This window comes from Nuphar pumila, chromosome 3 (genome assembly GCF_984573655.1).
Source record: "Nuphar pumila chromosome 3, dmNupPumi1.hap1.1, whole genome shotgun sequence".
NCBI lineage: Eukaryota > Viridiplantae > Streptophyta > Magnoliopsida > Nymphaeales > Nymphaeaceae > Nuphar > Nuphar pumila.
Genome location: NC_143251.1, coordinates 1001455 through 1026003, shown reverse-complemented (window position 1 = coordinate 1026003; position 24549 = coordinate 1001455). Strand labels below are relative to the sequence as shown.

The 24549-nt window shown below is 37.7% G+C and overlaps 1 protein-coding gene across 1 annotated transcript; it reads right to left on the bottom strand.

Annotated features, from left to right (window-relative positions):
• Positions 1 to 3380: 3380 nt before the first annotated feature.
• LOC149841575 (SWI/SNF complex subunit SWI3D-like) lies at positions 3381 to 23639 on the bottom strand. The gene is made up of 10 exons (XM_089998556.1): positions 23480 to 23639; positions 22779 to 23144; positions 13628 to 14151; positions 12018 to 12659; positions 11777 to 11943; positions 11355 to 11683; positions 4811 to 4870; positions 4492 to 4694; positions 3950 to 4409; positions 3381 to 3651 (listed from the first exon to the last, which is right to left on the bottom strand). Exons 1-9 carry the CDS (start codon positions 23550 to 23552, stop codon positions 4134 to 4136), a joined length of 2640 nt encoding a protein of 879 aa, XP_089854682.1. The 5' UTR covers positions 23553 to 23639; the 3' UTR covers positions 3381 to 3651; positions 3950 to 4133.
• Positions 23640 to 24549: the final 910 nt, after the last annotated feature.

Genomic DNA, 24549 nt, shown 5'->3' with positions numbered 1-24549 from the left:
TACCTTGAGCGTGCGCCTCGCCTCTGAGGCGTACGCTTCAGGTACTGAGGCGTACGCCTCTCACAACACTGGTTGCAAGCACTATATTGTCCATTTTTGTTTCACATACGGCCATAATATCTGGCTTTTCCTGTTTCACCTAGTTCGTCAAGAACATTCGCTTAGTTGGGCAATTTAAGCCCCTAATATTCCAACAGCTTAACTTCATCGTACATAATCTAATAGAATCTGTGGTGTATGAGGTCTCGATGACCTGCGTGGAGATACTGCATGGTTGGTCATTGCATGTGATCTTGATCTTCGTCGTCTGGAACCATATGTATTCCCCGGGCCACAACTGACTCTCCCTGAAATCCATTTTGACTATTTTCAACCGCCTTGACCACTGCCGCCACACTTATATTTATCTCCGTAGAGATGGCCTCCAATTGTGGCATAGAAAGGGAGATACCAAGCAAGTGGGCCGCCTATCGTACCCCCAAACCTAAACTCCTGTTTAATAACGAGGTCCTCATCCGCGTGTATAAATCTTGATTGTCCTTCACCCTCCTCCTGATCGCCTGCTGAATGGTCTCATGCCAAAAGCCCTTGATGATGATAAATCTCTCTCACTGCATCTTCCTGGCCGATGATCATAGTCCTATGTGCCTCATGAGTGCATGCATCAAAATACATAATGTTAATGCACAGCCCCTCGTTATGCCTGGATGAAAAGATAATGAAATCGGAAGGCAAAAGGACCTTTGACCAGCCCGCATCCTTATAGTTATACCTGCCGCAAAACCCACTTGGAAGGTGTGTGAGGATAGTGGCATGAGAGAGGCATCCCGCACTCAACCTCTGTCGATACCCTATAACCGACATCATGATTGCCTGATCGTGAAATGAATAATCATGAGAAGCCGAAAAGCGCATCTCGATCCTTCCCCCCTACCAACTAGGCCGTGTTTGGATGCAATAGTCAATGCATCGTTCATGTGGTTGACGTTGGACATCCACCGGAGGATGAGGAACGCTCACAAAAGTTCTTCCATGAGGCGGCCAGGCCTGATTATGGTGCCCCCCAAACAGAAGTCCATATGTTACCAACCTTAAACGCACGGAAGGAAGTTGACGGTGCATCCAGATCTTCGACTTGCACCCAAGGTGAGAAGGATACTTGTTTTCGCTCCCACTGTGATTTTCGACCTTCACGTTGAAAACCTTTTCCAGACACCGCACCGATGTCGGATGACATCCCAGTTGAGTGGTGATGACGAGATGATCCTGAACTTGCTCGCCTCCAAACTAGGTGTCGACGTGTGAGAAACCCCGATCCACATCTGTGACATTCCGTTTGACTCTTAAAATTTAGCGAAAAACATGCTTCACACCACCAGTCCTCCGGTCTTGCCCTTTGCAACTGAGCTCTTCCCCGTAATGTTGAAAAGGAACTTTGGCATGGGGGCATGAACATGCTTCCACCCTTGAGCAATCACCCACTGAGGAAGTGCTCTTATGAAGAACGGTGAATCCAACATAGCCCTGGCCGAACACTCCTCAAGGGCTTCCCTCCTAACAGCCCTAAGGAACGGTCTGACATTGTCAACGACCCCGCCTCAAAGCAGCGATCGAAAACAGCCGCAAGCTTGGAAAAGAACTTGAACTTAAACCTGAAAGGCAAGTCAATGTCGAAACCCCACCGACAAAGCAGATACGCAGGTCCCCAGTCATTGAGAGCCTCTTGAATCACGCACAATGCTTGTCGGTTAACTTCCAATGGCTGTCCGGCAGCAATCCCCCGGAAAAAAAAAACGATGAATGGCACATGGATGACTCCAGAGAGAGAGAGAGAGAGAGAGAGACCAGGTGACCAGGTTATTGCAACGTTGCTGAAATCCTACCCAGAGAGAGAGAGGGATTCACATTTACCAAGAGTGGCTGAACCAGGGTTACCAGAAACACATGTAAAGAGAGAGAGAGAGAGAGAGAGATATTTCAGCGGAAGAGGAAAACACATGCAGGGATGCGTCCAGCATGCGTTAGACCCCTTGGCGATGGAACTAGAACGGTGACGGTAGCGTTGGAATTCATGGCAAGAGAGCTCAGACAGACCAGAGAGAGAGAGACCAGGTTATTGCAACGTTGCTGAAACCCCATCCACGGAGAGAGAGAGAGAGAGAGAGAGAGAGTTCGTTGCAGAGAAAACAAACGAAGGTAATGGCGAACGGAGAGAGAGTTGCAGATAGAGCAAAAACGGAAAGTCGCGATTTTTTTTGCTTCATTTAAGGCTTCTATTACTTTATTACTTTTTAAAATTCTCCTTAACGGCGCAACGCCTTTACATATTTTTGGGCGGGAAAAGGGACAGCCACGCGTAACAATCCTGAAATTCATTTCAACGGTCAGGATTGTCAAATAAGGACAAGTCTCATTTGACAAATGACCTGATTCGGATCCCTTCAATATAGGTTTATTCTAAACTCACTGTCGTAAAAGGTAAACCTCTTTACATTTACAAAAAAATACATATAGGGCAACGTATGGATTAGAGAGAGAGAGAGAGAGAGAGACTAACTGGACAAGCCCGACCGCAAATGATCGCCAAATAATATTATTCCATGATGGTTGCAATTAAGATGGAGAATATATATATATATATAGAGAGAGAGAGAAAGGCTTGTTGGGTTGGTGATTGGCATTTCGAATGACTCGGGCATATACTAGGAGAGGATGGAGGGAAATCAAAATACAAGAAAAGTCTGGATGATGGTCACCAGTCCACCCAACTCTAAATCTGTATGTCCTCCACGCCTTTTTCATTGTTCCTTGGTATTTATTGTAAGATGCAAGAGACATCATCCAAATAAAATAGCAACTTTCCCAGCGAAAAGCAAACATGGGAATCATTTAGAATCTGCTTGAGAGACGGATATGGGGATTTAGTATACTTCACCTATCCAAGTTCATGTTTGGAAGCTTGGAATTTGGGAAATGGGAGTGGTGTTGAGATGGGAGATGGAGTGGAGATCCGTTTCAACATCCTAAAGAAGGATGTTGTTGACAACTCCATTCTCATCAGGAATTTTCTTTTCCACTCCCATCACTATTCACTCCTATCATCTGCTCTCCACCACCAGCTCCCAAACAGAGCCTTATCAACGATCTCAAATTTACACATGCAAGCTTTCGAGGAAGTGTTTCACAGAGCCACTTCCCCTCCAAGGGAAAGTTTCTTTTCTTTAGTTACAAACATGCCCTAAAAAGATGGAAACTCCAACAAGTACTTGCCAACCAGTTCACACATGCCAATATAGAGTATCCTTTAAGCTGCTCTAATTCCCTTCTAGAATAGCAAAGGGAGAAAAGAACTCGTGCTAAAAAAGACCCTGAACGGCAGCTACAATCAGAAGAAGATCTTTAGATACCCAGGTCTGACAGTTGCATTACTAATTACAGCTTCGACAAATACACGAGGAAAAGAATCAACTGTGAACTAAATGCAAACTACAGAGATTATACCAAAAAAAAAAAGAGATATCAAGTACCATATACATTAGAGGGACTGTGGGAATAAGAGGAATCACAACAGAAGCCTGCTTCAACATTCATCAATTATATTCTGTGCTCCAGTTTGAGCAAAAATTCCAAAACGAGTAGCAAAACCAAAGCCTGAACGGAGAGACATTCAATCAGGGACGGACCAAGGACCAGCATTGCTGAAGTTCAGAAACATAAGAATCATGCCCATGATGAAGCAGAATCTCTATACAAAATGCATATAACAGATGCTTTCCAAAACGATGAATAGGGATTGTAAGTTGCTAGTTGAAAGACAACAGTTATCACAGCTGCTTGACCCTTGTTTAAAAAAATGAGCACTACTTTTTGTGCTTTTCTTGGGAGTGCTGTTGCTCCCCAATAAATGAATTCACAACTAAATAACAAACAATTTGCACATGCTACTTACTTGGTGCAGCTGGCAGCCCATAAGTTGTGATTTATCACGGATAACAAACAAGAATCCTGGACTATGTCCACTATGCTTGAGATCCAGATCCTATATTTGCTCCAGCAGAAGAAAAACCTGATTGATTTAATGCCTGCCCCAAACCCCCTGTCGATATACCTGAAATAAATGAATATGAAGGAAACTATGCCTTCAGCAGGCCCTTAACCTGTGACTTTGGGAAGCTTGAACCTGGTGCATTCGAAGCAGCATTATTCATGTTGTTCAGAGAAGCTCTGCTAGTTGGTGTCGACTGGAAGGCCATCCTAGGTATAGTGGTAGGCAACCCAAATCGTGCCGCAATTATTTGATTGCGTTCAAGCATAAGTCTTTGTCTTGTTCGGTCTATCTGTTCACGTACTCGCATAAATACCCTTTCCATATCAGTGAAAAGACCCAGCTTAGTCTCCAACTTATGCAACTGCAGAAGATTCATTGGTGATAGTTTGTCAAATGCAGAATCACAAGCAAGCAACCGATTTCTTTTATGTTTTCTGAGTTACCTGCCTCTCGATGACAAAAGAGCAGAGCTGACGAATTTGCTCCTCTTCCTGGTCTGCAAGAAGTTTTGCCTTCACAGCAGCAGCTGAAATTGCAGCAACTGCAGCACGTTTGATTTTACTAGAAGCAGTATCATCTTTCTTCTGCTCGGTTGAGCCAGCACTTATCTCATTGGTGACCTTAGACTCTTTCATCCCTTCCTCAACTGAAAGACCAAACAGCGAAGAAATATCTTAAAATCATGCATTGAAAAATATCTAATCATTAAAAATGTGTTTTCTCACAAGGAATTCAAACTATCAGCCGGTTAAAATCATTTACCTTTGCAAGAGCTAGCATCTGTTTCCTGAGCAGTCCCTGTGGCTTTCATCTCATTTTCAACTGAAAGATCAGAAGGGCAGCTAATGATTAAATAACTTTCTAATGATTAAAAACAAAAAATGTGAGCCAACTATAACAACAACCAGCCACACTTCCGCCTCGTCTTCAAATTAATGGGGCTGTGTCAAACTGCTCCTACTTGAGATGGAGGTCTAGCTACTGTTTGACTACCACCATCACTATTGAAGTGGTTTGGGGGCTTTAAGCCTTCGAGCTGCTCTGTATATTGTAATGAAATAAGAACAAGAGCAAATGGGTGCCTCTTACGGGTTTACAAGAACACAACCAAATCACAACACTTATGTGTCAATGCCAAGGTTGCCAAACTCGAAAGCGGGAAATGATACGGGAAGCGGAAGCGAGAAGCGAGGCATTTTAAAATTTATACGAAGCGGGAAGCGAAGTTTCAATTTAAAAGCGAAATATGAATAAAAAATGAAGCAATATGGAATCAAACAAGAAACAAATAAAAACTAAAATAAAATTAATCATTCTTATATTTCATGATTTTTCTGTAAAAGAGTTAAATTTTTGTTAAAATCTAACAATGATGGTTACCAATTTAAAGAAAGTACATGGAAAGTGAGTGAAAGCGTGAGAGAAAATACACGAAAAAGATGAAAAGAAACGTGAGAAAAGTATATAGTATGCATAAACCATGTGTATGAGAAGCATAGAAGAAGTGTGGGGGAATCGAGCTTCCCATAAAGTTTCGGAAGCGAGGAGTATCGCGCTTCCGAAGTGAGTTTCCGGGAAGCGAGCTTCCCACCTACCTAAGAAGCTTCCGGTAACTCTGGACAATGCACATCACCCACACAAGGGTCAAGAGGATAAAAAATATGCTTTTGTATTACAAGATGCTTGAGAAAGCATTGAAGGATACAAGGGGAGAACCCCTATTTATAACAAGAGAAGGAGAGGAGGCAGCCCAACTAGTTGTTCGGCTCGCCCCCAACGGTCACATTTGTGACCATTGCTAGTTGGAGCTCTCCCATAAGTCACATGTTACAATATTTAAAAATAAAATACAAAAAAATAAAAAGGACAAAGTCAGCCCCTAATGGGCTGACCACTATTACAATATAAAATGACCAAAATACCCCTCAAGGGTATTTCAGTTTACATACATTTGAATATATACATATATATACATATATACATATATACATATATATATATATTAAATACACAATCTTAACACCCTCCTCAAACTCACGGTGTAACAACCGAGAGTTTGCCAAGTAGAAAGCAAAATTTAGGTGATGAAAGCGCTTTAGTGAAGAAGTCTGCCAGTTGATACTCATATGGTACATATGGCAACTTGACGGTCTTCTTCATAAATTCCTCACGAATGTAGTGACAATCTATTTAAATATGTTTGGTCCTTTCATGGAATGTGTGATTGCTTGCAATGTATATTATACTCTTGTTGTCACAACATAATCTCGAGGGTTCCGCAATGTGAACTTCAAAATCTTCTAACAATTGTCTCAACCATACTAATTCAGAAGTAATTGTCGCTAATGTTCAGCAGTCTCCTTCAGTGGAATAGAGGGACAACTTCTATTGCTTCTTGTATCTCCATGAAATTAGATAATCACCTACAAAAATACAAGAACCAGTGGTTCAACGTCTATCATTCACATTCCCTCATCAAACAGAATCAGAATATACAATAACTTCTAACAGGGAAGAAGATGAAAGAAATAACCCACAATTAATAGAATTTATAATATATCCAATAAACTGCATTGCAACACTCATATGTACTGTAGTGGGAGCATGCTGAAATTGACTAACAAAATGAATAACACGAGAAATATTAGGACAAGTAATAGAGATATAAGATATTACTTCAATCATTTGTCTATATGGTGTTGGATCCTTTAGAGGATCTCCATCATGTATCTTCATCTTTGCATTGATGACCTCTGGAGTATCAACTCGTTTTTCATCTTAGAGTCTTAACCGTTCAATGATCTCTGCTGCATACTTAGTTTGCGACAAGTAACCACGAACTAAATAAGTTACTTTTATTCTAAGAAAGTACTGTAAAAAACCAAGGTCTATCATATCAAAGTTAGTTTTGAACACATCATATCATTAGTGTAGAAAAATAATATCACCAATCCTGCATTAGAAGGCTTAATAAACAATGCAACGTCACTAATAACAACATTTAAAACTAAGTTGTGTTATCACACTACTAAATCGATCACACCAAGCCTTGGGGGGTTGTTTTAAGTCATACAAAGCTTTTGGTAACCGAAGAATTTTTTCATGTGTTAAACATAATCCTGGTGGGGATCTATGTAAACTTGATCATTGAGATTATTATTCAAAAAGACATTTTTTACATCCATTTGAAAAATGAGTCATTTTTTAATTGATGCTATAGAAATAAGAGTTCTAACAGTAGTCATTTGAGCGACAGGAGAAAATGTCTCATCATAGACTATTTCATATTCTTGACTATATCTTTTGGCTACTAGTCTAGCTTTATATTTTTTAAATGTCCCAATCACTTTTAGTTTTAATCTTATAAACCCATCTACATTTTATAGTTTTCTTCCCTTTGGGTAATGTTTGAATTTCTAAGTTTTTGCCTTTTCTAAAGCTTTCAATTTATCACTCGTTGCTCTAATTCATTCTTGATGATTTTTAACATCATGATAAGATGATGATTCTACATACGAGTGTATAGCCATCATATGCTTTATATTTGGATTCAAAGGAATCATAAGATACAATTGAAATTCTCTTGGATCTTTTAACACTAGAAGAATCTATATCTTGATTTTGAAAATATGTTTCTAAAGCACATAGAAGGTCTTCGGTACGTGAGTATAGATTTGAATTTCATTATAAGGTTGGTTTATATTATCAAGACCCTCATTTCCATTCTCATGTGCATCACGAGTGTCCACTTTGTCACTTTCATGCACATCATGAATGTCATCACAATTCACAAGCTCATTGGCAAGTCAAAAAGAAATAAATAGTCACAATGCTCTTGGATTTTATCTTTTACCAAATTCATTTTTGTTTTCAAGAAAAGTGACATTTCTTGAGATATATAGCTTGTTCCTTTTAATTTCATAACATCTATATCCTTTTTAATTTTTGGCATAGCTTAGGAAATCACAAAGAATAACTTTTGCGAAAAGCTTGTCATTTTTGCCGATAAGGACAAAGCATTTAAAATCAAAGACTCAACCTTTTATAATTGGGAGATGTTTTAAATATGTTTTTAATGAGAGAAATGTTTTCGATAGTTTTTTACGGCATTCTATTTATCAAATAAACCATTGTAATAGCAGCTTCGGCCCAAAAGAATTTAAAACATTTCTTGATACAAGAAGTGTTCTAGTAATCTCAACAATATGTCTATGCTTCCTTTCGGCAGCTAAGTCCATTTTGTTGAGGAGTATAAGGACATAATTTTTGGTGAATAATCTCATGTAAGTCAAGATAGTTTTTGAAGTCCTTTAATACAAATTCTCCTCTTGAATCGGTTCTAAATATTTTAATATTAGATTTAAATTGAGTTTTTGTATAACAATGAAATTTTTTGAAACAACCAAATACTTCAGATTTGTGTTTAAGAAAATATATCCAATGGTGTCTACTATAATCATCCACAAAATTAATATGATAAGATATTCCTCATTTGCACATAATCGGAGCTGGTCCCATACATTCAAATATACCAACTCAAATGGTTTCTTTAATATAAAGTGACTAAGTCAAAAAAGTAAAGATTTTATTTTACCAAGAATGCAATCTTCACAAACAAAATACCTTTATTTATAATTTATGAGAAATGAAAACAAATGTAATTTTGATACACTAAGGTGTCCTAGTCTATTGTGTCAATTTTTTATATCTTTCTTTTCCACAAAATTATAAAAAATATGTTTTGATAATTCAAGATTGTCCATAACATAGAAATCACTTCTATGGCCTCGCCTAATCGACTCCTCGAACTTAAGATCATGTATCAAACAATTATTAGATGAAAACAAGATTTTGCATCCATGATCCGCAATTTGTGAAACAAATAGAAGGTTTAAATTTAATTTTGGAACTATTCTAATATTGGGTACAAAAAAGGTTTGATGGTTTTGTAAAGTCCCAAAACTTTTGATTTTTAAGGAAGTTCCATCGGTGGTTGGAACATAAGAATCATTTGGGTTAATATGGCATTCAGATAATGTTCACTTATTTGGGGTCATATGAAAAAAAAACTGGAATTAACAATCCAAGAAGTCTTACCAGGGTTAATGTATGTGGATACGGTCACGCCCGAGAGGGAAGAAACCTGATTCTTGAACATCAGTTGTAGTGCCTCCATAAGTTGTGCCAAAGACAATGAGTCAATGCTTTTGGAGTTATCTACACCATTTCTTTCAAGGGATGGTTCCACTGAAGCCACCTTCTTATAATCTATTTGATCTTCTTTCATTCTTTTAGAGCAAAAGGGCTTAATATAACCTGACTCATAGCAATGATAGCATATTAATTTGCCACTCTTCTTGTATTCATGGTCTCCTCTTTTATCGCTTTGACTCCTTCCATAATCATTGAAATTTCTTCCATTCTCATTACTTCTTCCAAAGTGAGGAGGTTTATAAACCCTTGTGTGATTTTTGGGCTTTGACATAGCAAGCACAAATTCCTCCTCTTTAGAAGATGAGGGTTTTTTCAACCTATTTTCCTCTATAGTTAATTCTTCAAGTGTTTTAACTATGATAGGTACACCTCCTCTATAAAAAAGGACCGATTTGGTCCCTTCAAATTTGGGTCTAAGCTCATTAACAAATTGGTAGAAATGATTCGTTATAATTTGTTTTTCACGGAGTTCTACATTTTGGGGCAATGTCACTTTGGCTTTAGGAGAGCCAATTCATCCCAAAGAAGAGAGGGCATCGTAATATTCTCTAATGCTCATCTCTCTTTGGGTCATAGTTCTCACCTTATTTTGCACGTTGTATATATAAGCTTATATCCTTAAGACTATACATATCTTTAAGATATTTTCATGCATCACTAGCAAAATTAAATTTTGCTAAGATAGAGCATTTTTTGATGTCAAGATTATTAATGAGTCATTCAATTATCTTGGAATGACCCATCCTCCATTCTTTTCATTTTTTATCGTATTCAATGACGGCCTTAGACATCTCTTCTCCTTGAAAAGTCACTTCCTTTCCATTTTTTATCTTGGTAAGTATAAGTTTAGGCTCTCTTTCGGTGCCATTAACCAAACCCCATAAACCCTTTTCCCATATTTTTATATTTTACTATGGATGCACACATCATATAGTATCATTAAGTCTCACGGGAATAAAGACGACCACTTTTCTTTCATCTTTCATTTTTACAATAATGAGAAAGACAGAGGGAGGTAAAGAGAGGAGAGGGTAGCAAGAATTTTGTTGAAGAGAATTTTGATGGTGTGCTTCTCAATGCAACGATCCCACAAACCGATGCTCCACTAATCTCACAATTCTCCTCTTGGCCTTTCCGAATGAATCATAACCCAAGAGCACCAAGGCTTTGATACCAAGTAATAAAATAAGAACAAGAGCAAATGGGTACCTCTTATAGGCTTACAACACAACCAAATCACAACGGACCACTTATGGGTCAATGCGCATCACCCATGCAAGGGTCAAGAGGATAAAAAAAAAAAAAATTTGTATTACAAAATGCTTGATAAAGCATTGAAGGATACAAAGGGAGAACCCCTATTTATAACGAGGGACAGTGGGGGCAGCCCAACTAGTTGGGCTCACCCCCAATGGTCACATTTGTGACCGTTGGGAGCAGTTCCAACAGCTAGTTGGAGTTGTTCCATCAGTCACATGTTACAATATTGAAAAATAAAATACAAAAAAAATAGAAAGGACAAAGTCAGCCCCTAATGGGCTGACTACTATTACAACATGAAATGACTGAAATACCCCTGATGGGTATTTCGGTTTACATACATTTGAATATATATATATATATATATATTAGATACACAATCTTAACATATATCAATTTTTATAACATTCCATATGCTATTCTCATTTTTGTTCAAGAAATACACCATAATCAACAAAAGAATGGGCTGTCATTGCTTTATCCCGGTTGGGGCATGTAAGGCTGGGTGGTCGTGTCCTCAACCCGGAGTTTTACCTCACAGAGAGGCGAGCCCATTAAGTGACCTGGTTCATAGCGATCCATAGAGAGTCTTTTATCAGGACACTGAGTTCAATATTCAGAAACTAGAAAGGATGATATCACATGTAGCCAAGATCACTTTGCTTTCAGAACACAAAATCTTCTTTGCTTCGTTCACATAATCACAAACAAAGGAACCACTTAAAAACATGGCTACTGTATATAAAAGACCAAAACAAAATATGATGGGATCTATAAACCCTACTGACCAGAGGTAACTGACAATTAACTAGATTTAAACAGAATATTTTACCTGTACTAGAACCTGTTTCAACTGTCTGGTCAGAGCTGACTGTTTCTTGAGCACCCTCTTCCTCTGGGTGAACTGAATTTGAATCCACATCCAACGGTTTTGTCGCCTCTAGAGTTGAAGTAGCTTCCTTGGTTGAAGCTAATTCACTTGATTCAGTTGCAACATGAGGTATTTCTTTGCATTCTTTTGAGGGTACAGATGCATCTGTTGTCTCAAGAACCATATCTTCGCCATTCTTATTTGTTGATTCCTTACATGATTCACTGCCCTCCATAACTAATGTTTCTTTTTCCTCTTTTTGAGGCTCAGCATCAACCATTTCAACAGTACTGTTTCAAATTTGCAAGTAACATAATCCAAATAATGTCAACAAATTAAAAGAAAGTTAAGAAAAAAAACTACAGCCAATTGGGTATCCAAACCTCTCACATGCAACAGAATCCTTGCTGCTATCAGGTGGGTCTTCAAGGAAGAAACAGTGCCTAGAAGCGAGCTGAATACCGGGTGAATCCTCAGATAATGCCCTTAGAGAGCTCCGTATTGAAGCATCAGATACATCAGGGTCAACCAAGGCTGCCAAGTAACCCACCTGTTCCCAAGTACCTCTGGTAAGTATCCAAAAGCATACCTAAACAGAACCAAACATAGATTCCTTCAACATACCAATGCCATGACAGGATTCCCAGCCTCTGCAAATGAAAGTGAACCTCCTGCCCCAGACGGTGCACCAACTGCCTGAAATGCAGCCTTTAATGCATCAATTGCAAAATTATCGACATTTGCCTGAGGATCATCAACATGACCAGCATGACTTGGTTTAACAGCATCAGATGGAGAAGCTGGTGGCTGCTTGTCAGTAGTTTCACTCATGGCTGGAGGTGGCTCTGAATCAGTTGTGGGTTGCTCTGAAGCAGTATCGGGCTGCTCTGAAGCAGTTTTGGGTAGATCTGAAGAACTCTTCAAAGCAGGTGGATCTTTGGTGACTGCAGCCAAATCCGGAACTTCAGGACTAGTTATGTCAGAAGTGTCCTCGCCTTCTAAAAACATATCCTCAATAGGCATTCTAACAAAATGCAAGAAACATTGAGCCTTTGTTTTTGTGGCAACATGCTCAGCAATCTCATTCCAGTTCTCCCCATAAAGTTCCAGAGCTTCAAGAAGAAGCAGTGTTTCCTGATCGGTCCAACTTCCACTACTTGTACCTGACATTTCTGTTCCAGGTTCCATAAGGATAAAATCGGCCGATGTCATTCCAGACCCGAATTTTCCATCATTATAGCATTCAGGACACAAATCAAAATCAGCCTGCCAAAACAGAAAGCATTTGGTGAGAAGTTGCATCTGGCAGATACCAACCAACTTGTTTTCCTGTACGAGAAAAGAGAATCTGGAGAGGCTCCCAGAAAAGTTTTTCAAACAATGAACTATGAGAAACTTATCCATTTATCAGCATACAAGAAAGAGGGAGAGAGTCGACACACAAATGGTACCAAGAAGGTTTTCCTGGGAATTACAGTGGCATAAGTCAGAAACCTGTACTCCCCAAGAGTGTGTTTAAGTAACACAGGAAAAAAGGTAAAATACAATTCCTGTTTGCCATTCACCAAATCCTGTTTTTGTGTGAATAGTAGAGCAAATGCGTTTGTTCTGCCAATTTCTATAAATTGGATGGTTGGCAACTTGGGTTCCAAGAGTATGTTTGGGTAACACAAGGGGAAAAGATAACATAAAGACTTTCTGTTTGCCACAACCAAGTTCTGTTTTTATGTGCATAGTAGAGAAAGGCCTTTGTTCTATGTAAATTTGATGGTTGGGAACTTGGATTCCTATAGAAGTGGAAACCATCCTGCCACAATTCACATAATAAAACAATAGAAGCAATTAATGAAAAAGAGAGGTTGCACAATAAATAATTAGCCTAACAGACACCTCACTGGAAGGGATAATCAATGAATTTCCGAATTTTCCACATAATTCAACAAGAAAATAGATCATTAACTATAGAAACTTATGCCTTATTTTTTTTAAGAAAAAGTATCCAATGGTCCTCTTTGGATATCAAACATTTTAGCAAGGATTCTCTCCCACATTAAAAATGAAAAATCGACATCAGATCAGCAAGTATTTTTTGTACACCATTGTTCGTTGATATTTGATATTTTAAGATAACATTTAAGGATGTGAATTGATCACAAAAAGAAGCAAACAAGCCAACATCGCCTTTTTTGAGCAAAAATAAACCTCATATCAGATGCATCTCTATGAATTCATACCTGCTTCTGGCAGTGATAACGCTTACGAGAGCAATCAGCTGAGCAGGAGTTGCAATGGTACTCAACAGCCGGACCTTCCTGCGGAAGCAGTACATCTGGAATGGTAGATTCTGGAAGGATTCGATGCATCGAAGTTGGAGCAGGCAAGCCCTTCTGGAGGCCTACCTTGGAAACTGGGTGCATGCGAAACTGATAAAGTTTTTCAGCCAAAGATTTCACCTCACTATTTTCATCAACCCCATTGGAAGCTGCAACAGTGTTGTGTGGTGGGAATGGATGGAAATTTATCAAACCCCAGTGACTTAAAAATTCCATTATCTCCCACCTTTCTTTGGCATCTGCAACATTTAGGTCAGCTAAATCCTTCACACTTATTTGCGATTGTGGATTAGCGTGGTACTTCTTCATGATTAGGTTTCTTAATTCTAAATATTTTTCTGACGTTTGGCTTTCAGATTTGCCATTAAAAAATGATGATAGTGCTTGCTCTTCCAATGGATGAACTTTTGTCCAGGAAAACCAACCTGAAAGACAATCAATCATGATAACAGGTTATATCAAATAACAGGCAAGCAAAAGCATGTTTAAGGATATTCAGATAACAATATAAAAACAGCAACCATCAAGAATATATCATTCAGCCATGTAAGCTAACATCAAGAAGGAAACTTCATAGTTATATGACAAGTTCATCACTTGGTTGACTATAAACAATCAGGTGAGAAATCCAATATTTTTACTATGGACAAGGGACCATATGAGAACATAAGGTAAAACATTTTTTTACAAGAAAGATACCAATTACACCAATGCAGCCGAACAACAAGATATAGTTTTCGAAAGTGACCTTAACTTAGTGATAAAACGGATTCTATCAAATTGAACTTGACATCATAATTGATTTCTAACAATATTCTAAACCTTTGCAAAAGTTTCCCATAATATCACAATTTCAGTAAGAATTGGTAAAATTCAGAGTTACCGGAAACGCACATGTATCAGGGAAAGCGTGCTTCCTCGAGACGCGCTTCGGAAGAGCGAAATGCGGCGCTTTCGAAACGCATGGGGAAGCGCACGTAAAAAAGAAGAAACATGCCCCCTTTTAAAGGGGTACGCGTCCCCTTTTAAAGGGGTATGCGTTTATGAAATGTCTATTCTGCCCTTTTTAAAAACGAAATTAACACGTGAAAACAAGAAACTAAAAGAAAATATTTTTCTGAATAAGGGCAAAATAAAAAATGGTCTACGCTCTCTGTAGAAAACTGTAAACAACAATAACAGGCCAACACAAAGGGGATACCGAGCTTCTGGATAGTTGTGCCCACTGGAATGTACACACACACAAAACTCATGCATATGTGCATACATATAATCTTTATAAAAAATAAGACATACATTATACATATATATATTAGTCATATCCATGTGCCCATGCTTTTAAACATTTGCATGTTGTATCATACGTACCCACACCTCTACCTATGTGATGTAGCAGCTATCTAATGTTCCAATCTACAAAATCTATGGCTCTACTAAGAAGTGAAGATAGAAAAATCATGGCAACCTGTTTTGGTCTGTTCACACAAGAAACAAAGGCGTGAAAAACTAGCCAAAGGCTACAAGAAAAAACTACTCAACCAACTATAAAGGAAAGCAAAATAAACTAAGAAAAAGTTATCATACCCTTATCATTGTCTCCAATTCAATCTTCCCCAAGCTCAAGCTTGGATTTGATCAGCATTTCCAAAATATTCTTCATACCATGCCATAATAATCTATGAATGTTGTGAATACTAAAAGATATGCCTTCAAATTTTTAAAGGTTCCTCTCAAGCTATGTCACACGGACTCTTCAAACAGGGCACCGCACCCGCACCCAGGCGGGTGGGACACTTGGACACAACTTCCTTTGTGTTAGGTGAAGTCCACCACGCTGAGGTCCATTTCTATCCAAAAGTAGATTCAGTTAACCCTAATCAAGTCCATTTTTATCTATATTATATATATAAATACATAAATGCACATGCATACACGTAATGTTAACTTAAAACTGTTAAAAATTATATATATATATATATATATATATATATATATATATATATATATATATATATATATATATACCCTCCCCTCATCCCCGCACCCAAGTTTTTTTAAAGTGCTGTATCACTGCATCCGCACCCGCACCTATGCGACATAGCTCTCAAGCTGAATGGACCATCATGTTGCTAGCAACCTTAGTAAGTACACTTTACTCAATGTCACACCCTGCCTCTTTGAATAATCAAATGATGTTGAATCCTTAGAGAACCCAATCATCTTTAGATCCATTAATTATGCAAGCACACTTTATTAACAGAACCCCTAACCCTAAACCCCCTACTAAATATTGCATTTTACAAGCCCAACGAAAGCAACATGAAGCACATTGATCAATAAGAAACTACACTAAGAACAATCGAGGAATTAGCTCATGGAAAAGGTATTAGGCTCCATATTACACTTTATGCATACTCCCTAATTGCTGCATAGCCCTCAATCAAAGTTACATAGATCTCAAGCCTGTCCCCAAAAGTAAGTAAAGCTTAGAAGTCAAAAGCAGTCAATGCCTAGGTGGAACTAGTCGACCTAAAATCACTTGGTCAATAAATGTATCTCATGCCAAAGACAAAATAATGTAGTGGTGCATACTCGCATCCTTTTTGGAGTTTTGATTGCACCAGGGTCCTCCTTTCTATTATCTTGACATAGCTCTGAGCATTCAAACTGATACCATGAATATCAATGACTTATTTTTTATACCAGTGGGAAAAGTGGATGAAGATTTGAATGTGATGGCAGCCTTGTTAACTTTTTGGTTAGAGAAAACTAAAGTTAGATTAGTTTGAAGGACAAGAAACCTTGGCCTATTGAAGATGCTATACTACACTTGGTGTTTCATCTCCTACAGATAGACCACATAAACCTTCTAACCAGTTACCATTCCCATTAAAGCATACCTAACCCCACGCAAGGGAAGGGACATCCAATGGATGAAAAGCCTCATATAAGTTCAGATATCAATCAATACCAAAAAAAAAAATCAATTCATGGTAGTCATCTTTTAATTGCCACTATTATAATGGAACCAATAACTTGCATCCCCAAACATGAAAGTGACATGAATAAACAATGAAACAAAAAAGTCTATAGAAGTAAGAAATATCACTAGAACTTGACCATTGTCTTCCTCTTAACACCAAAGAAGTGCCCAATGAAAATGAACTAAAAATTGACAATTGTAGGAGAGATGTTTAAGGCCATAGAACTCATATTTCTTCCTAAAGAGAGTTTTCTAAAGGTCTATAGAATCCCATAAAAATGATAGAGGGGTGTGTAAGAGTGCATGCAATGGATTGAATCCCCTTTCTTCCTTCCTAATCCAAGGACCACCCAACAGATTATGCAATTCTTTCAGAAATGGTTTCTCTTTAATAGAGACAAGGAAAACTTAGAAGGTTTGTAAGGACAGCTTGCTCTTTTGTAGATGGGTGGTTGCTGCTTTGGGGAATATAATCTCCTCTCCTTCATGATTTCTATATATCATTGAAAAATTGTGCCTACATGTTTTCCTGTTCACCATATCTAAAAACAAAAAGGAGAAATGTATTGTGTATCGATGTGGTTTACCTTCCAATTTCTTATTTACATGCAATTCTATGACAGAACAAAAGGTATTCAACTGCTTAATCCAAACATTGAACTTACAAAAAATTAGAATACATTGTCATTGACATAACGACACACTTCCTTATTAACAACTTGATTCATCAGCAAATATGTGGTCTTTTTCATGAGAACTCAATGACATGAGCACTGCATTTTCATGCATGAAAATGTGAACAATTATCATGTTAGGTGACATAGTATGCCCTTGTTCAATACAAAATAAGGTTCTTCAATTATTCCACGCAGATGCACCTAATTATGGCTGACAAGGAGAATGATTGGGAAAGAACTAAAGAAATGGATAAGACTACCCATCTTATTGTAAGAAAATGAAACAACAAACACATGAATCAGTTGCACCAGTTGCCAATGTTAGAAAATGACCTTGAATGCAATAGGTTTAAAAATGAACCGATAAACACGCACATAAAGTGTGAATACACAAACCCACTAAGGAGTAACCAAATGCACATAAAGTGCAAACCCATAAACCTACAAAGGGGTGAAGCCAAAAGGGCTAAAAAGAATGAATCTTCATTAAGGGAGAGAGTAAAAATACTTGACAACAATGGAGGGAAGAACCCCTATATATACAAGATGGAAAAGCACAAAAGAAGGAGTCATTGGGGCTCCCACTCATAGACATTGGGGAGCCTCAACCAGAGTTACCGGAAGCGCCTAGGCAAAAGGGGAAGTGCGAAACGTCGCGCTTCCGAAGCGTGAGGGGAAGTGTCCCCCTTTTATGGGAAACGCGCTTCCCATTTATGGGGGGAAGCGCGCTTCCCCCGCATTTCCCCCACGCTTCCACCTTGCTTCCCCATTTTTTTCATTTTTTTCGCTTCCCCCTCGCTTCTGGTTCGCTTCCTAGGTCGCTTCTGAGACGGTTCAGAATTTTCTTCTAAGTGGTCTCACGCTTCCCCGCTTCCTAAAATTTTGAAAGTGCCTTGCTTCCCGCTCCCGCTTCCCGTATCGCTTCCCGCTCCCGCTTCCTTAATTGGTAACTCTGGCCTCAACGTCTATTAAAGTGGGGCCCCCAATGGTCCCAAAAATAAAAAAGTAAAAATACAAAAAGAAATAAAAAGAGAAAAAGTAGAAAAAGAAGAAAACCCTAAAAATAAAAAATAAAATTACATTATGAAAAAACCAAAATACCCTTATCGGGTATTTTGGATAAAACAGAAAAGAATATATATATATATATATATATATGAAACATAAAATTACATCAATATTTTAAGAACCCCTCCCCCTCAAACTTTACGTGAGGGAACGAAAAGTTTGAAAAATACAAAAGAAAGAATTTCAAGTCTTCAATAGAAGTCATCATCTTTATAGCACATGAAAGAATTTTGCAAATGTCAGCCTTCAACTGTCTTTAATGATCATCCCCAAGCACCTTTCATGATATATCATAAGTACTTCTTCCATCTCATCCTTAAGATCCTGTGGAACAAAACAAAAAGCTTCAAGTAAAAAATATTTTTGTATTTCAATCAAGTAGAATATTTCAAACAAGATGAATCAAGAAATCATAACATTGATCAAGAGAAACATATGATTCATCAAGACAATGATGCAAAAGATATTCTACGTATTTTAATCGAGAACTATGTGAAAATATCATTAAGAGGATTAAACTCAAACACACTTTGATAAACTCACTATATTCTTAAGGAAAGATATGTGCACAAAGGCACAAGGAATACTCACAAAGGAGTTCAATATGCATAAAGGTATAAAGATATTTCTTTTTATTGAATCAGCACTAAAAAGTTTTAAGAAAGGTTTCATGCATTAGAAATGTCTTCAAAGAGACAATGTTCATACAAAAACTAATTCTTCACAAAGGGATGTGCACAAGGGCATACAAAAGAAAGTGTGTTCAATAAACAAATTAATATAGAAGACACAAATAATTTTATCAACAAAAGATGAGTTAATAATTTCTCACACACCTTAGAATGAAAATAAATCAACGCCAACAAATGTCATGTATGATCTTGCAAGAACACACTCCAATCAAGTATAACGCTTGATTGAATAAACCAAAACACCCACCCATGAAACAAGAGTGAATGTTATTTGAATAGAGAACCTTACATATTGAGGGATGAAATATTTGAAAATACAAAAGCCCACTAGAAGGCTAAACACTGTAAGCACTTAATGTATAAAATTCACAAATTCATTATAGGGTAAATGCAAAAAAGGTAAAAACAAGAGATTTTCAAATATGCGTATATATCATATCGATGATATAGAAAAACTAGTAGGGATTAAAAAATCTTTATGGAATTAAAAGGAAATCTCATATGATAAAATGCAAATAAAAAATAAATTATAAATTCTCATAAATATAAAAGTTTGCAAATCTCAACAAAAGTTCATCCATTACAAGCAATTGCCTCATTAGACCTCCAAAACCCACAAATCAAGTGTATAAGCGACTAGAACAAGAACATAAATATAATATCACTAAAGAGTGAAAGACACACACGAAGGTGTGTATAAACACCTCTTGTCTACATATAATGATACTTGAAGTAAGTATATCAGCGACTAGAGTAAGAGTACAATAACCAACCATGGGCTAAAAGTCACATACAAAAGTGTGAACAGACATCGTTTGTCTACATATAATGACACTCAAAATCAAGTATGTTCTGCGACTAGAACAAGAGTACAAAACCAATCATGGGCTAAAACACACATGAAGGTGTGACAAAACATCTCTTGTCTACATAAAATGATACTTGAAATGAGTGTATCAGCGACTAGAACAAGAACACAAAAGTCAACCATGAGCCAACATCACACACAATGGTGTGAAACAACAAGCCTTGTCTACATATAATGACACTCAAAACAAGTGTACCAGCTACTAGATCAAGAGAACAAAGTCAGCAATAGGCTAAAAACACACACGAAAGTGTGAACAACATTTCTTGTCTACATAAGGTGACACTTAGATAGGAGGCATAGAAGGAGAAAGTCAATTGAGTTAAGAAGACTTGTGATGACAAACACTAATGCAAATAAAATTGACAATTTTAAACATATTTTGAAACACTATGGTTTAAAAAACAATATATATTCATCACAGGTACTCATAATAAAGAGCATCCATAGTGAAATCAATGGCCAAAGAAAAACTGAGTGATACCACACACTCATAATCAGAGAACATAAAACAGTTAATTTGAGTCAAACCACATGTGACAACCAAAACTGACCTAAACCGAGGTGCCCATAACTCACCTCAACAAACATCTCTGATATAACAATAATACGGCAAAAAAAGGATCAAATAACAACCTGTGATGGACAACATAAGTGTCATAAAGGGCAAAGAATACTCTAAAAAGGACATTCTTTTAAATACGCAATGCCATGTGAAAGAACCATTTTGGGATAATCCAAGGATCAAGTTTCAACAATGTAATTATATGCATACCAAATGATAATAGATGCAATTTTATGCAACATAAGATGTCGGATGACAACAATCTTGAATGAGCAAATAATAGATTTAGACCAATATAGCCACGCTTAATAAAGGTGAAGTTTAAAAGGCTTATGAAAAACCATGAAAGTAAGTGAAGTCCACAATTGAAATTTTAAATGATGCCCACAACCAATCTCCTTACAATAACGATGAAAAACTCACAAACAGCATATACTCACAAGAACTAAAACACTTAAAAAGAAAAGAAAATATCTCATTAAAGTGAAAAAAACCCGCACTTAAAAAGGAATCCTTAAACAAACTTCAAATACTTCTTCACGAACAAGCTCTCTCAAGAACCATAAAGGTTCAAACACAAAGCAAACACTAGGGTTCACACACAAAATACTCAAGAGAGATTCCAAATGAAAAAGTGAAGAATATATTTTATACAAGTGGGACAAAACCCACACTAAAAGGATTAATAAGTTTATAGACTTGTTGTAACTGTACGACATAAAATTGCACTAAGGCAACCTTATAAGTTTCTTAATGCATAGTAAACCACATTATATGACTTAAGAGGTTAGAACTAACTCATAATTCAACAAATGTGCAACAACCATTGAAAGGAAACATAAATTTTATAATGGGACACACTTGAAGACAATCAAATTGGAGATTCTTTAAAAGCGTCAAGATGCAAAAAGATAACCATATTTCATATGATAACAATACAAGACTATGCTTTTTAATAGAAACTACTCTTAATTCAAAATAATAATAATAAAACTTTTTCAATTAAATATTGCTCATATGATATGATGCATTAAGTGATCCCTGTTAGATAAAAATTTCATAGATATATATAAAGTTAAGTATATAAATTCAAAGCACCAACGGTCATATATATAAAAAAACAATAATTCAAGAAAAAAGTTATATATTCATCAATCTTAAGTCGTATGCAAAACTTGTTATCTACAATATAGTCACAAAAACTCTTAAAGTTACACACACAAGTGAGATTAATATCAAATTATTCTTGAAAGCTAAACATTATTAACGACCCATTAAAACAAGATTTTGAATAAACCCACAAAGGGGTGAAGCCAAAAGAGCTAAAAAGAATGAATCTTCATTAAGGGAGAGGGTAAAAACACTTGCAAACAAAGGAGGGGAGAACCCCTATATATACAAGATGGAAAAGCACAAAAGAGGGAGCCATTGGGGCTCCCACTCATAGACGTTGGGGTCCCCAACGGTCACATTAGTGAACTATGGGGTTCCCAACGTCTATTAAAGTGGGGCCCCCAATGGTCCCAAAAATAAAAAAGTAAAAATACAAAAAGAAATAAAAAGAGAAAAAGAAGAAAACCCTAAAATAAAAAATAAAATTACATTATAAAAAAGACCAAAATACCCCTATCGGGTATTTTGGACAAAACAGAAAAGAATATATACATATATATATATATATATGAAACATAAAATTACATCAATATTTTAACAGCCAAAACCTCCAAATGATGACTTCAGCAGATACCTATCCAATAACCTAACTCCCGAGCATGGGATAAATTAGGTACTGATTAGAAAGAGAGAAAAAAAACATATTAGTCCAACAGAAAGAAATAGGAAAATAAAAACTTATAGGAACAGCAGAAATTTTGTCTTCCAGCATCATTAGAAGTTATAATTATAGGCAAAGGTTGTTGCAATTCTAGTTCAAGCATCAAATGTTTACTTTGAGCTAAGATTCCTATCTCCTGCTGAACCAAAGTGATAGCCTCCTTTTGTTAGATGTATGTGAATGAATTTAAGGATCTCGGTTCTGTACCATGAGGGGCATGTCATATAATTCCACATCGTAGCATCAAAAGGCTAACATTACCATTTTAACAGACGCAATACATCTCGAACCTTTGGAATTACAAGAAACATGATGAAAGTGGGGAATCCAAAATACGTCAAGCATCAGAAGGATTTCACATTTACCAGCAGTCACAGGAATAACATGGACATTGGCATCCCGCGATCTAACAGCTTCCAACTCCGTGTCAACCAGGGGCTCGGGTGTCTGATCCTCGGGGTCCCGCTTCTGTTCAACTTTGTCCGGTACCTCTGCAACATCCTGCGGCAACTGGGGACCTTCTGGTTTCGCAGGAGTTGCAGCGGCAGCTGCTCTAGGAAACTTGTTGGGAGACTGCCGAGCTCTAGTACAGGGACCATTATGCAAAGGAAGAATAGGAGGAGCTCTTTCCTTGGCGAAACGTTTGGAAGGAGCCGACGACGAGGAATTGGTAGCCTTCCTCTTCGGTGGTCCACCAGACCTGCGTCTTGAACCCTCCAAGGGCTCGCTCTCTGCGTTTACCACAGTCCGATTACACCCTCAACAGCATCAAAATCAAAATAAAAAACAAACCTGAACCCTTGAAAAACTGATATATCGCGAGAATGAGTGTGGGTTTAGGATTCTGCGTGTTTCGGAATGTCCAACGTCTAGATCAGAGGGAAGACTCCATGACCAAAGGGGGGAAGGAACGTAGCATGGGGTGAACTAGGGCATTTACTTTAAGCAAGGAACAGGAGGCGGAGATAAAAGGGGAAATTTGGGGAAACAGATGCTCGAGAACGTTAACCGGAAAAGAGGAACAAGGTGAGCTTGAAGGGGAAGGTTGAGATCGAAGGAGACCAACCTTTGGGAAGCGGGGGGAGGGCGTTACTAGCAGAGAGTAGCTGGCGAGTTTCAACACCGCTTCTCTCGGCCATGAGGAACACCCACCTTCTTCTTCTTCTTCTTCTTCTTCTTCTTCTTCTTCTTCTTCTCTCTTTCTGTGTGTTGCCGTGGACTGCTTCTAGCATGGAGCAAGCAACCAATGGGAATTGCAAATTATATAAAGCCCTCAGTCATCATAGCCTTTTGATGCCTTTTGTTATTTTGTTAATGGTGGTTAGCGGTTTGGGTGATCTGACAGTGGATTTGGTCTCTTGGACGTAAGCTTTCCCCCGCTCGGTCGATCCCTTGGGAAGTTGAAACATGAGATTCCCAATTCCCATCTTGTTGACTTTGTGTGTGAGTGGGCCGTGCTGGTTCTTGGCTTTTGAGGCAGAGTAAGCATCCTTAGAACCTACAGGCATTTCACTCTTGTTGCAAGTGATCTCTCTCTCTCTCTCTCTCTCTCGGTGCTAACATAGATCCAATTTTCAAAAGCAACTAAACATTTGGATCATGTTCACTTTGATATGATGTTTTGAGCCATCTTTAAACCACCTCCATCTTCATAAGTTGCTAAGCCTCGATTTCACTATTTTAAAAGATAAATATTATGGTACCTCAAAGATAATGAAAAATATTACCATATTAAACAAATCATGCTTCACACGTCCACAAGGTTAGAACGACACATAGTGCATGTGCATGCATCATATGGTATCATGGTTCAAAACGTTGATTGTGTATTCTCAGTATACTGTAAATCTGTTTTTACCTCAATAATGGACAACTAGCAATCCAGCAGTATGTGTCCAAGTCATAGTGATTGTGTTTCTCGAACAGCATCCACAAAATCCATCCAAGAAAAGCCATGTTAATTTAAGTTCTGTTTGGGAACCCGTGTAGGAACTTGGAGGGAGTTGCAAGGAGTCCTAGGAAGTAGAATTACTGGAATTCAAGGATAATATATTTGGGAGGAGCTGTGGACTTCATAAACAACTCAGGATTTAGGCTTGCAACTACTCCAGATTCTTCACCATATTTGGAAACCCG